The sequence below is a fragment of the Cavia porcellus genome, unplaced genomic scaffold, assembly GCF_034190915.1.
Source record: "Cavia porcellus strain 051 isolate PalLab524CR breed Dunkin Hartley unplaced genomic scaffold, mCavPor4.1 scaffold_3, whole genome shotgun sequence".
Classification (NCBI taxonomy): domain Eukaryota; kingdom Metazoa; phylum Chordata; class Mammalia; order Rodentia; family Caviidae; genus Cavia; species Cavia porcellus.
The window spans coordinates 21,851,235-21,862,951 of NW_026947486.1; the positions used below are offsets into that span (position 1 = coordinate 21,851,235).

Here is an 11,717-nt window from a genome sequence, read left to right on the forward strand (position 1 = left end):
TTGAGAATTTAAGTGGGAACCTGGTGGATTTTTCTCTGCTCTCCCTTTTGATAAAAGTCCTTCTCTTGATAAAATCTTCTAGTACTTAGTTAATTTTCAAAGATATCTTTGGTTCCTAAAAAGGAAAAAAATTTAAAAATACTATTCACTTTCTTCCTTCTTTATTCCCTCTAATGCTAAATGTAGTTTTGGGTGGGGGAGGGAGAGGAGGCTTTGTTGAGACTGGGAATGCTTTTCCTTAAGTGGGAGTACTTGGACTTGTTTCTGTTTTCCCCTACCTTTTCTATTTATCCTCCAATTGAAATGATTCTATATTAAGAATAATGCATTTGAATTTGGGTCAGTTCTCATTAAGATTTTCCTTTATTTTTCTTCTTTGAAAAATCATATTTGTATAAAAACATTATATTTGTTTATGTTGTATTTTGACAGAAATGTTCAACGTTCCTTGTGAGTCTGGGCCACTTCTCTTCAAGAGGATTTTGTTTTCATTTGATTAATAATATTTCCCTTACACACACACATATGCACACACACACACACACACACACGCATGCACATATGAATATAATACAGGTACACATATTTTCATTATTAACATTTTTAAAAATTGAGAAATGTATACTTTGAGAATAAGGCTCATTTGCTTTTATAATCTTGGAATTTTAATTCTTTTTTTTTTCTTTTTCTTGGATTTAAATATTCAAGATATTTGGTAAGATCAAAGACCCTTTCTCTTAATATTTCTTTATTTTAATTAAAATGTATGTGTGAAGGAACAATTAGTACATTCACTGATTTTGATGATTTTAAGAGCATCTTGTCCTAAAAGATCTCCTTTTCTGTTTAAAAATTAACAGTAGAGGGTTGATTTTCTTTGGTGGTGTCAAAAGCTCTGTCCTTGAATCTCTCTTTATTGTAGTTCCTTAACTTTTTTTTCAACTTCTTAATTTGTTTGTGGGAGTCTAGTAGATTAACTATGGTTACAGGATGATCTCTTTCTTTCTCTTATTTTAAAAATTGAAATGTGACTCATATACCATAAAATTCATCATTTTATTTACCATTACTGCTTTGACTTTATAACTTGAGCAACTACTTCTAAGGTAACAATATGTAATTTATCAACTAGTGATCTCTTACTGGCTTTTTTGAAATTCTGTATTATTTCTACCTTTTTTCCTATTTTGCTTTTTTTTCTGAGTTAAAAAAAAGGAAGAAGAAGAAAAAGAAGCCCTGTACCCCTTAGCCATTCTGTCCTCATCCTCTGTCCATATTTCTGCCCCCAACCCCTGGCAACTATCCATCCCCTTTTCATCTCTAAGTATTTATTTGTCCGGCACAGACTGTAGAACTGAAAGAAACAGTGTTAGTGAGCTTTAATGAGATTGATGAGACTCTTTGTTGGAAGATTTATTTTTGTGCTCATAATTTTCACCAAGGATTAGTCAAGGGCCTAATAAAGTTATGTTTCACGAATTTTTAAAGACTACAAATGCTGGTTAACTTAAACTGATTTCATTTTATTTTTGCATTTTTATTTGGGAAACAGAAGCATCATACGCATGATGAGGGTGAGGGAAATTTTGAAGTAGGGATATTATCCTCAGTGACTTTCCCTTTTTTTCTGCACAAAAATCGTAAATTTGTTTTTTTCTTTGAGAATAAGGTTTATTTGCTTTGATATGGGTGGATAGCTTCCTTTAGGAGTGATTTTGTTTTTTAATCCTTGAAATTATTGTTTTTTCCACTGAAAAATTATAGCTATGATTATAATTATATTCAGCAGGCTTCAGAAAGGTTGAGCACCCTACCCTTAACAAGAGTTCTATTTATTTTCTTTAAAAGGTCTTCTTTGTGAGTACTGTAATAGGTTCAAGTTTTTATACTTCTCTTTCCTTCTCAGGATCTTGTTCTACACTGTCTGTCTCTGGGAAAATCAGAAGTGGAGCAGCAATTGCTGCCTTGAAAGAAATCAGAGTTGATGAATTATCAGCTAAAAGACTGCTTTTAGACAAACTAGGATCCCATCTGTAACATACAACCATATGTTGGATATTCCAAATGTGTACAATACGTACGTTAATTATTAATTGTTTCCTTTCCCTACCCTGCTTGCCCTTTTTTGAAGAATAAAAGGTTTAATAATACAGAAAAAAAATTCTGCAAACTGAAAAGTGCCATACTTAGCAGAAAATATGATATAATCCTTATAATGCCCCAGAAGGGTTTCCTGGCCTATATGAATTTTTCACCCTCTCCCTGGAGGAAACTTTGATAAAAGCTTGTTCTTTTCTTTTGGGCGATGGTTCTGCAGAAGGTCTAGCCAGAGATTTTTATGAATGAGTAAGAAAAGTACTCTTAGAAAGGGAAGACTTGCTGACTGAATACTACTTCATTGTGTCTTCTAGAAAATCTTGCAGCAAATGCTCAGGAGTTCTTAGAACATATCAAATAAATTAGGTGTATCATCAAAGCTTGCCAAAGAGGGCAGGGGCAAACTAAGAGGAAAGAAAATCATTTTATTCTGACTTTCAACAGTTTAAACATCTGAATCTATAATCTTAAGGCTTACAGTCACTATAGGTACTCTGTTCTGCTTAGGAAAAATTTATTAACCTTGAAACCAACAACATAATCATTAGTTTGCTGATGGCCAGCATACATAGAATAAAAACACTTTATAAGCTATTTTTAAAAATGCTAGTAATTTGTTTCTTAATAAATTACTTAATTTATTCATTCAATATCCATTCTGAAAATTGAAAGATAGACTACATCTCCATAGGGCAATGTATTCAGGTACTTAAGCATTTACTTTTTCACTCTGAAACCAATGAGAATGCATTTTCATTCATTCACAGGAGTAACTTCTACATGGTTGGAAATGGAATTGACAGGTTTCAAGCTTCAGCAGAAACAGGGAGTGTTGCATTGTACTAGGCACTGAGGAAGGCATTCTCTACTTTTGAGAAGCTCAATAACAGGTAAACTATTCAGATGAGGATTACCAGGCATCATATAACTAAATATTTGCTATTCTACAAGAAAATATGTGCCAAAACCCCTGTTTTATGTGCAAAAACTGCTTTGTTATGGTTTGAGGGCAACCGAAATTTCTCTGTGGTCATTAACAGCAACATGCAGAACCTTCTCCACAAATAAAAGCCACAAAAGTGTGTTTCCTTCTTAGATTTTCTTCAATTGCTTGTATGGTGTGATTACAATTTCATAGCTGTTTGAAATCCAGTGAATAAAAATATGAACTATTTTCCTCCAAGCACAACTAAGGAGAGAGAAACAAATATTCCCCACCTCAAATAACTCCCACTCTCCAAAAGAGTACTATATAGGATTGTTAAAGTACCATCCTTACTTATACTTGCTGCCACCATGGTGAGAGACCAAGGCTGATTTCTAAGAATCAAAATATTTCAGAAAGGAAGGAATAGACAGGTTTAGTCCAGAGACTGTGTTACCCTGGTACCTATTTGGAATGACAGTATGAACTCTCCTTTCTTAGTCTCTGCCCCCAGTCTTGGCATAGAGTTGAAATGAACAGGTCCTGAAGCTTTATTGAAATCCCCAAAGAAAGTAGAGTACAGGCTAGAAGGTGTTGGTTTATTTTACTGCAATAGCAGTCCACAAAACTACCTGGGAGAAACTTGCAGCTGTATTCAAGTGCTTGATTTTGCTCATTTCATTCTTTGAATTACCAGGCTATTTTCATGCTTGTTATGTAGGATTTCATTCTCTGATAGGGCTTGTATATTTTTAGAATATTTATATTTTGGGGCTGGGGATTTAGCTCAGCGGCATAAGCGCCTGTCTTGCAAGCGCGTGGTCATGAGTTCAATCCCCAGTACCAAAAAAAAAAAAAAAAAAAAAAAAAAAAAAAAAAAAAGAGAGAGAGAGAATATTTATATTTTGAAGTTGTGTGTTTGTGTGTGGTATGTGTCTGTGTATGTGTGTGTGTAAGAGAGACAGAGAGAGGCACAGAGAGAGAGACAGAGAAATAGAGAGAGAGAGAAAAGAAGGGAAGGGAAGAGAAGAGAAGAGTTGTTTTCCCTCAAGCTTTCTTCAAGAAGGCAATGTTTGCGAATAATGCCACCCCAGCTAAGATGGCAATCTGTTTGCCTTGAATATTAACATGCAAGTCAACTGGTTGCAGATACTACTTTCTTTTTTTTTTTTTTTGTCTTTTTCTTTTCTTTTTTTTAATCAGTACCAGGGATTGAACTCACGACCACACACTTGCAAGGCAGGCGCTTATGCTGCTGAGCTAAATCCCCAGTCCCCAGATACTACTTTCTTGAGGAGAATACAACAGAAGATGGTCCAATCACCAAATCAGATATTCTCAAACACTGGAGAGCAGTTACGTAGAGCTATTGGAGCTATTGGAGAAGGGCTTGGCTCTTAGCAAGCAGAACATTTACCTACATGTTTTGCATCCTTTAAAATCGTCCAGAGCTATTGATTAATTAATCAACATGGCCATCTAAATGGATGATCAAGCTTTTTATGTCTTCTACTGATAAGTTATTCAATAATTTCTGGTACAGAGTCAAACCTCTGGGGTTCTGCTCTTTTACCAGTGCTGCCGACTGTCTCTGGTCTAGCAGAAGAGCATGTCTGGATGGGCAATACATGGAGGAATCTAACCTGATTCCCTTTGCCTTGATTCTCCATATGTGTTTGGCAACAGAAATTTTCTTGTCATGCTGGTAGGAGATGCTTGAACGCAGGGGAATGAGTTTCATTCAGGCATAGAATGGGGCAAAGGGGCAAGGGAGTGTTTGTGTCCTCAAGTTAGCCTTCAAGAAACCAAAGAGGAGATGCTGTGTAGGCCATCCTGCTAATTAAATCTCTAGGTATCAGTTTCTTGGCCAGGTTTCTGAAATCTCACCTCAAAGGGCCGCAGGTGGTTATTCCCGCGTATATCCCTCCAACCAGCTTAATCCAAATTCAGGAGACAAAAAAAAAAAAAAAAACCTCAGGTTTAAGTGACCTCCCTGGTCTTGCTGCCTGCCTTTATCTTTGTTGAGGTCTTCCCAAGGAAGGGTATCTTTAGGAAAGGGAAAGAACCAGCCCATGGTGGAAGAGTCCATTAAGAAAATTGTCTGAGTTCTATTTTATTTATTTGCAATTGCAAATCTCAGCAGTTTTTGCCTGTGAAACTTTATAATCTTCCTATGTTTCAATCTTTATAATTTCAGATATTTTGCAAACTCAAGCCTCCTTACTCAAAACTCAGGAAGCAAAATTCGATATGCTAATCACTTTATCCCCCAGTCCATCTCATTCTGCATTTTACAAGTGGGCAGTCTTCAGGAGAAATGTTCTGCATACCTACAAGCAGTAGGATACATGGTATTGTTGATGTGTTGTGTTGTTTACTTCTCTCTGTGAGTTTTCTTTCAGGAAGATAAATTGAGGGGTAGGTATGCATTATCATGATTTTCACTGTTTCGTGAAAAGAAGTTTAGAGGAAATAGAAACCCAGAGAAAAGAAGGAAGGAAGGAAAGGCAGAGAGAGAGAGAGAGAGAGAGAGAGAGACAGAGAGAGAGAGAGAGAGAGACAGAGAGACAGAGACAGAGACAGAGAGAGAGAGAGAGAGAGAGACAGAGAGAGAGAGAGAGAGAGAGAGAGAGAGAGAGAGAGAGAGAGACTGAAAAAAGCAGACAGCACTTCAAAAGTCCAAGGTAAACATGGAAAACCTTCCCCTACCCTCTCGCTTGGGCGAGTGCCTGAGGAAATTCCAGTCATTCGTTCTATTGCCCTCTAAGTGCTGTGTTTTAGAAGGCAGCGTTGTAAACTGGGAGAGATGAGGGTTCCCATTCAGGTGCTGTCAAACCCACCTGCCATTTTTGAGTCTCTAAATCAGGACTATCATAGAATTTCACCTGGTCCTGGTCTGGGGTGCCACTTGACAAACCCTTGTGATGCTGCACATTCCTGGATCACAATGTTTGCGCTAACTGCTGGGAAATCCTGTAGACAGATGGAGTGGTGGCTTCCACACACGCATGCTCTCCCTCTCCTGCCAGGGGATCCTGCCCTTCTCCTGCAGTGCGTGTAAGTGCTGCCCATCCCTTCTACTAAAGGACCTCGTGCAGCTGTGCTGGGCACCTCCCTGGAGCTTCTCCAGTTGCACCCCAGTTGAGGCGCCCCTCCTCAGTGGTAAGAAGGGGCCAAGCAGGCAGCAGCTCTGCAGCTTGGGCCTCTGTGATCAGGATTCCACTTCCCCCACTCCATCTCATCCACTGTGTACCTGGGGCCAGTCCCCAACACTTCAGATCTCTTGGGCTTCCCAAGGGCGTCTCCCAGCTTTTTTTCAGCTCTTTTACTGCACTGTAGCTTCTTTCCACGATGTGTGTATATGTGGAAGGGGCATTCCCGTGCCCCTCATTCCTAGGCCCAAATAACCTACTCTCTATTCCCACATGTTGCTTCCCTCCTCCCATCAGCTTATTCCCTTGGGTTCCCCATTTCCAAATCTTTCCGAAATCTCTTTGTCCATCATTGGCAGCCAAACAGTATGCAAGAGATACCTCGTGTTAGGGGAACTCAACAGCCAAAGGACTTTGCCTTGCTTTTTTCCCCCACCCAGAGGTTCTTTTGCTTACCTTTGATCTGGACCATGCGTCAGGTGATGGCAATGGTGAAGTCTTTAGATATCTCTCTCGAGGAACCACTGGACATTGCATTAGACGTGGTACAGTACTCGGTTTTGGATAGGACTCTGGAGACGGCTCAGGGCAGGACTCTGAGGCAGTTTCTGAGACTGGCTCTGGAGTCAGCAGTGTAGCACGTTCTGGGACCCTCTGTGTGGCAGGTTCTGCGGCCGGCTCTAGGGCCAGCACTGGAGCTGGTTCTGGCACAGCCTGTGTGGCCAGCTCTGGGGCTGGTTCTGGGGTCGGTTCTATGTCTAGTTCTGTGGCTGATTTTGAGGTCGCCTCTGGACAGCGTCCTAAAACAGGCTCTGGACAGTGCTCTGCTGCAGTTTCTGGCAAAGGCTTTGGGAGCAGTGGAGGAGCCAGAGGCGGAGTTTCCAGCGGTGGAGCAGTAGGTGGAGGCGGCTGCAGCGGCGGCGGACAGGGCAGCTGCGGTTCTGGAGACTCCGCGGGTTGCCCTCTATCCGGAGGCTGGGCAGTGGTGCCACGGTTCACGACAGCTCCTCGGTCCATAATCGCACACCGCTTCAAGTCTAAACAGCCAGCACCCTTGAGCTCCGAGGGCTAAAAAGCCCTGAGGCGCCCCGCCCTCTGCTGTCCAGCATCCCCTTGCAGGGAGCCAAACTTTCCTGTCTTGCTACAAGGTTGGCTCCACTCTGAGGTCTGAGCCCGGGAGCTCAGAGTCTCCCAGTGCTGGAACACGCCCCTCGGTGAGCGCACACCTCTTCATAAGCTGCCACAGGCCTGATGGGCGGGAAACGGAGGGACCTGTGAATGCCGACTGGGCAGAGCTCTTGACAACCTCCTAGAGACGCTAGGGAATGGTAACTGGGGCGGAGATGGACAAAACAGGGAGGGGGAGTGGAGCGGCTCTGCGGGGGGTATTGGAGCTTAGGACCTGGTAGCGTTTAACCCTTTACTGACATACATTTAAAAAAAGCAGATGCAAAGTTGAGGGTATTTACAATCCCCTAATCATTCAGCAATAGCACTATCCATGAGTGGCTTCGCTTTCACCTAAGCAGCAGGTCACTTTGGCTTCGGATAAACCTGTTGTCCTCCATCTCCAAGATTCAATGAGCTAATAAATATTTTATTTAACCTGGAAAAAAGAAATTAACCTGCATGGTGTGTGTGTGGGGGGATGGGGCACCTCCATTGGATCGAAGTAAGATTTGCCCCCTCCCACTTCTGTTTTTGCATTTCTCTGCTTTCCCAGATCCTCTATGTGGTTTTCACTTGGATATAGAGTATAGGGTACTTCTGGAAAAGAATGCTATGATGGAGATTTGGAGCGATGCCTTTCTGCAGCCTGCAGATGTAGCCCTGAGAGCAAGTGAGAGTGGTCAGGCAGGCTGCATGCTCTGGAGCTGAGGATACTTTAATCTCTGCAGCTATTCGAGCATCTGGCTGGCTGAGTTTTGCTATAGGTCTAACTGTCTTTCGCTTTTAGCTGGAGTTTCCAGGCATCAGCAGGACTTGTTTTTTTTTTTTTTTTTTTTTTTTTTAACAGAACTTATTAATGTCCATGTGGTTTTCGGTTGGGAGAAACTCACTGCAAACTCACATCATTTTCAAGTCCTGAAACACTCTGACATTAGGGAATGGGAAATTGTGGTATGAAAAAAGATTAGATCACTGCTGCAGTACCCTTCCTACTACTTCAGGAAACTTTGGGAGCCCTCTCATGGATTAGTTATGTACACATACAAACATCATTTTAGGCAGACCTAGGCTTTACACACCAGTATTTTGCTGCTTGCAACTGAAATTTGAAATTTCCCATCAAGCCACTGCTGGGTGAGGACTAAAGGAAGAACACCTATAAACCTAATTTGAAATATGGCACGCAAATTTATCTCACACACACATATTGCTTCAGGTGTGGATGGCAGCCCTCTCTTACATCTATCTCTTCCCAGAACATATCCCCCACTAGTACCTCTTCTTTTGCTAGCTGACTGACTCACCCAGAATTTTCTAGAACTTGCAGCATTTTTCCTGTTCCCTACACAACATTCCAGCAATAAATAATACCACAGAATGCAGTCTCACCTAGCCTGATCCAAAGACAGTCTCTGATGATGCCTGCATTTCCTGGATCCTTGCTGTAGGGTGTTACCTAACTTCCATGTGTTTATGGGGTTTATTGTTTAATTTCTTCCCTTATTTCATCTGTGACCCTTCAGCTGTTTAAGAAGGTGTTATTTAATTTCCATGTGTTCATGGGATTTTGCAGTTTCTTTTGACATTAATTTCTAATTTGACTGCACTATGGTCAGATAATATGCATGGGATAATTTCAATCCTTTGCATTTATTTCAGTATGTTCTGTTGGCTAGTCTGTTTTAGAGAACATTCTCTATGCAGCTGAGAAGAATAGGTATTTTGATAATGCTGGGTGGAATACTCTGAATATATCTGTTAAGTACATTTGTTCAAAGGTTTGGTTTAGTTATGGTATTTCTTTGCTGATTTTTTTCTCTAGTTGATCTCTTTGTGACAAGGGTGTCTCCTGTTACAATTATGTTATTACTTATTTGATTTTTCATATCTGTTAATAATTGTCTTATACAGTTGGGTATTTCCATATTTGCTGAGTACATATCTATGATTATTATCTCTTCCTCTTGAAGTTTTACCCTAAAAAGTACATAGTGACTTTCTCTGTCTCTTTTGATCATTCTTGGTTTGAAGTTCACATTGTCTGCAAATAGAATAGCTAGTCCTGATTTTTTTTCTGAGTTTCTGTTGCGTGAAATACTATTTTCCATCCTTTGATTTTTGGTTTATGAATTTCTTTTTGAGTTCAATATGTTTCTTGTATGTAGCACATTTTTGGATCTTGTTTCTTGATCCATTCTACAAGTCTGTTTTATTGAATTGGTGACTTGAGGCCATTTACAATGATGGTTATAACTGATATGTAGTGTCATTTTTGTCATGTTATTTTCCTGCTGTTGGTTCCTTACTTTCCCCCTGTTTAATTGCTTACTCAGCTTAGTGGTTTCTTTCTGCTGTTGTTCTTGAAATTGTGGCCATTTTTGTCCCTCTCTAGAATATCTTTTATTAGTCTTTGTAAAGGTGATTTTGTTATCATTAATTTCTTTAGCAGTTCTTTGCATTGAAAGTATCTTATTTCTCCACTAATTTTGAAATGTAGTTTTACAGGTACATCAATCTGGATTGGAAGATGTTTTCTTTCATGACTTGAAATACTTTGCTCCAGTCTTTTCTTGACTTGAAGGTTTGTGTTCAGAAATTTGCCATGTTTTTGATGGGTTTTCCTTTACAGGTGATCTGTTTCTTTTCTTTAACAGCTGTTAGCATTCTTTTCTTGTGCTGAAATTCTGGAATTTTGAATACTACATGTCTTGTTATAGTTTTATTTTGATCATGGCTGTTTGTAGTTCTATATGCTTCATTTATTTGTGCATCAATTTCTTTTTTCCATGCTTGAGAATTTTTCTACTTAATTTCTGTGAATTTTTCATTGACCCCAATCAATATTATGTCATTCGTCTTTATTTCATCTTGTAGCTGTTTGATTTAACTTCATGGTCTGATGCTGTTTTTAAGGTAACTTTCTTTTCATCATCATCGGTTGAAATTCTATCTTCAGGATCTGAAATTCTATCCTTTTCTTCAATTTGTTGCATATACTTTCAATGGAATTTTTAATCTCCTGGATTTCTTTTTGGCTCTGTTTCATGGATTTAATTTCTTTCCTTTGCTTGGTATTTTTTTGTTTCCATCATTTTTCTAAGGTTGTCTATTATTTTCAGTCTTTTTTTTTTTCAGTACTGGAGATTGAACTCATGACTGCGTTCTTGCCAGGCAGGCACTTATGCCACTAAGCTAAATCCCCAGCCCCGCTTGTTTATTATTTTATCTGAGTCTTATCTAGTATCTTTTATTTTAAGCATCATGTTTTGTAACTGAGAGATTATTTTCTCTATAGCCTTTTTTACTTGCTTTTCTTCCTTCTGTTGTTATCATTTCAGAAAGTTTCAGTGTTTAACTTTCTGTTTCATCCATTTTGTTGATTTCCAGGCTTGTTATGGGTGAACTGGGGGTGTGGGGCTCCATTTTGCTTCTGTGTCTTGTCATTTTATAGTTACTGTTTTACATCTCATTTTGCTTTCTATGCTGATGCTTGCCAATTTCTTATGATATATAGCTTTATCAGTAGTATTGAGGCTTTCCTAGGAGGTGTCTGTTCTTCAGAGTTGTCTTGTAGATGTAGGTTCTTTGTAGCTATCTCAAGAACCTGCCTTCCCGATTTGTGAAGGATACAAAATTATTATTTGGCTCAGCTCCCAATCCTTTGGCTCTGAGCTGAGGTGATGATTATGAGCCATACAATCACAGCATTATCATACAGCAAAGAAAAAAAAAACTTTTATAACATGTATGTCATCCTAGCATAGTTAGTAGTAACAACTGTTTAAAATACAGCTTAGCTACTGACAAACTATGGTAACCATTAGGCTGCTACCTCCATACATAGGAGCAAACTGTAAGGTTATATAATGCAATCAAGCTCATACTGTGCACTTGTATGCAGTAACTTTCCCCTTAGTGGAGTAATTTTACCCTTCTGTGGTAGGTGGGCTGGCAGTTAAGATTGGTAAGGGGCAGGCCAAAGTGATGAATGAGGCCAGATAAAGTAGAGTCAAGGCTGGAAGTCAAAGGATTATCACCCAAGTTTTGGGGAACTGGAAGACAAAGGAAGGAAAGAATGAAATAGAATGTGAAGGAGAGGAGTAAAAATAAAGGGCAGAGATAATGATTATTCACTTTAAAGTTTAAAGTCAGGAAGTAGCTGAGGAAAAATAGAAATAAGGCCAATAGAAAAAAATGAAAGAGAAAGGTAAGAAACTTAAACAGTGAAAAAGAGAAAGAATGAAAAAGGAAAAATAGAAAAAACATAAGGAAAAAGGAGACCAGAGAAAGAGAGGAGAGAGACAGAGAGGGAAAAATAAAAACTAAATACAAAAATAGCCACAGAACACAAAACAAAACAAGATGCCCTCCAA

At 39.3% G+C, this 11,717-nt stretch overlaps 1 protein-coding gene across 1 annotated transcript in view; it reads right to left on the reverse strand.

The window, feature by feature from the left end:
- Dgkk (diacylglycerol kinase kappa) overlaps positions 1-7,191 on the reverse strand; it is a 183,178-nt gene extending 175,987 nt beyond the window's left edge. Inside the window, exon 1 of the mRNA XM_003461978.1 lies at positions 6,631-7,191. Coding sequence (XP_003462026.1) covers positions 6,631-7,191 — 561 coding nt within the window. The remainder of the gene's footprint in view (positions 1-6,630) is intronic.
- Between the last annotated feature and the right edge of the window lie 4,526 nt (positions 7,192-11,717).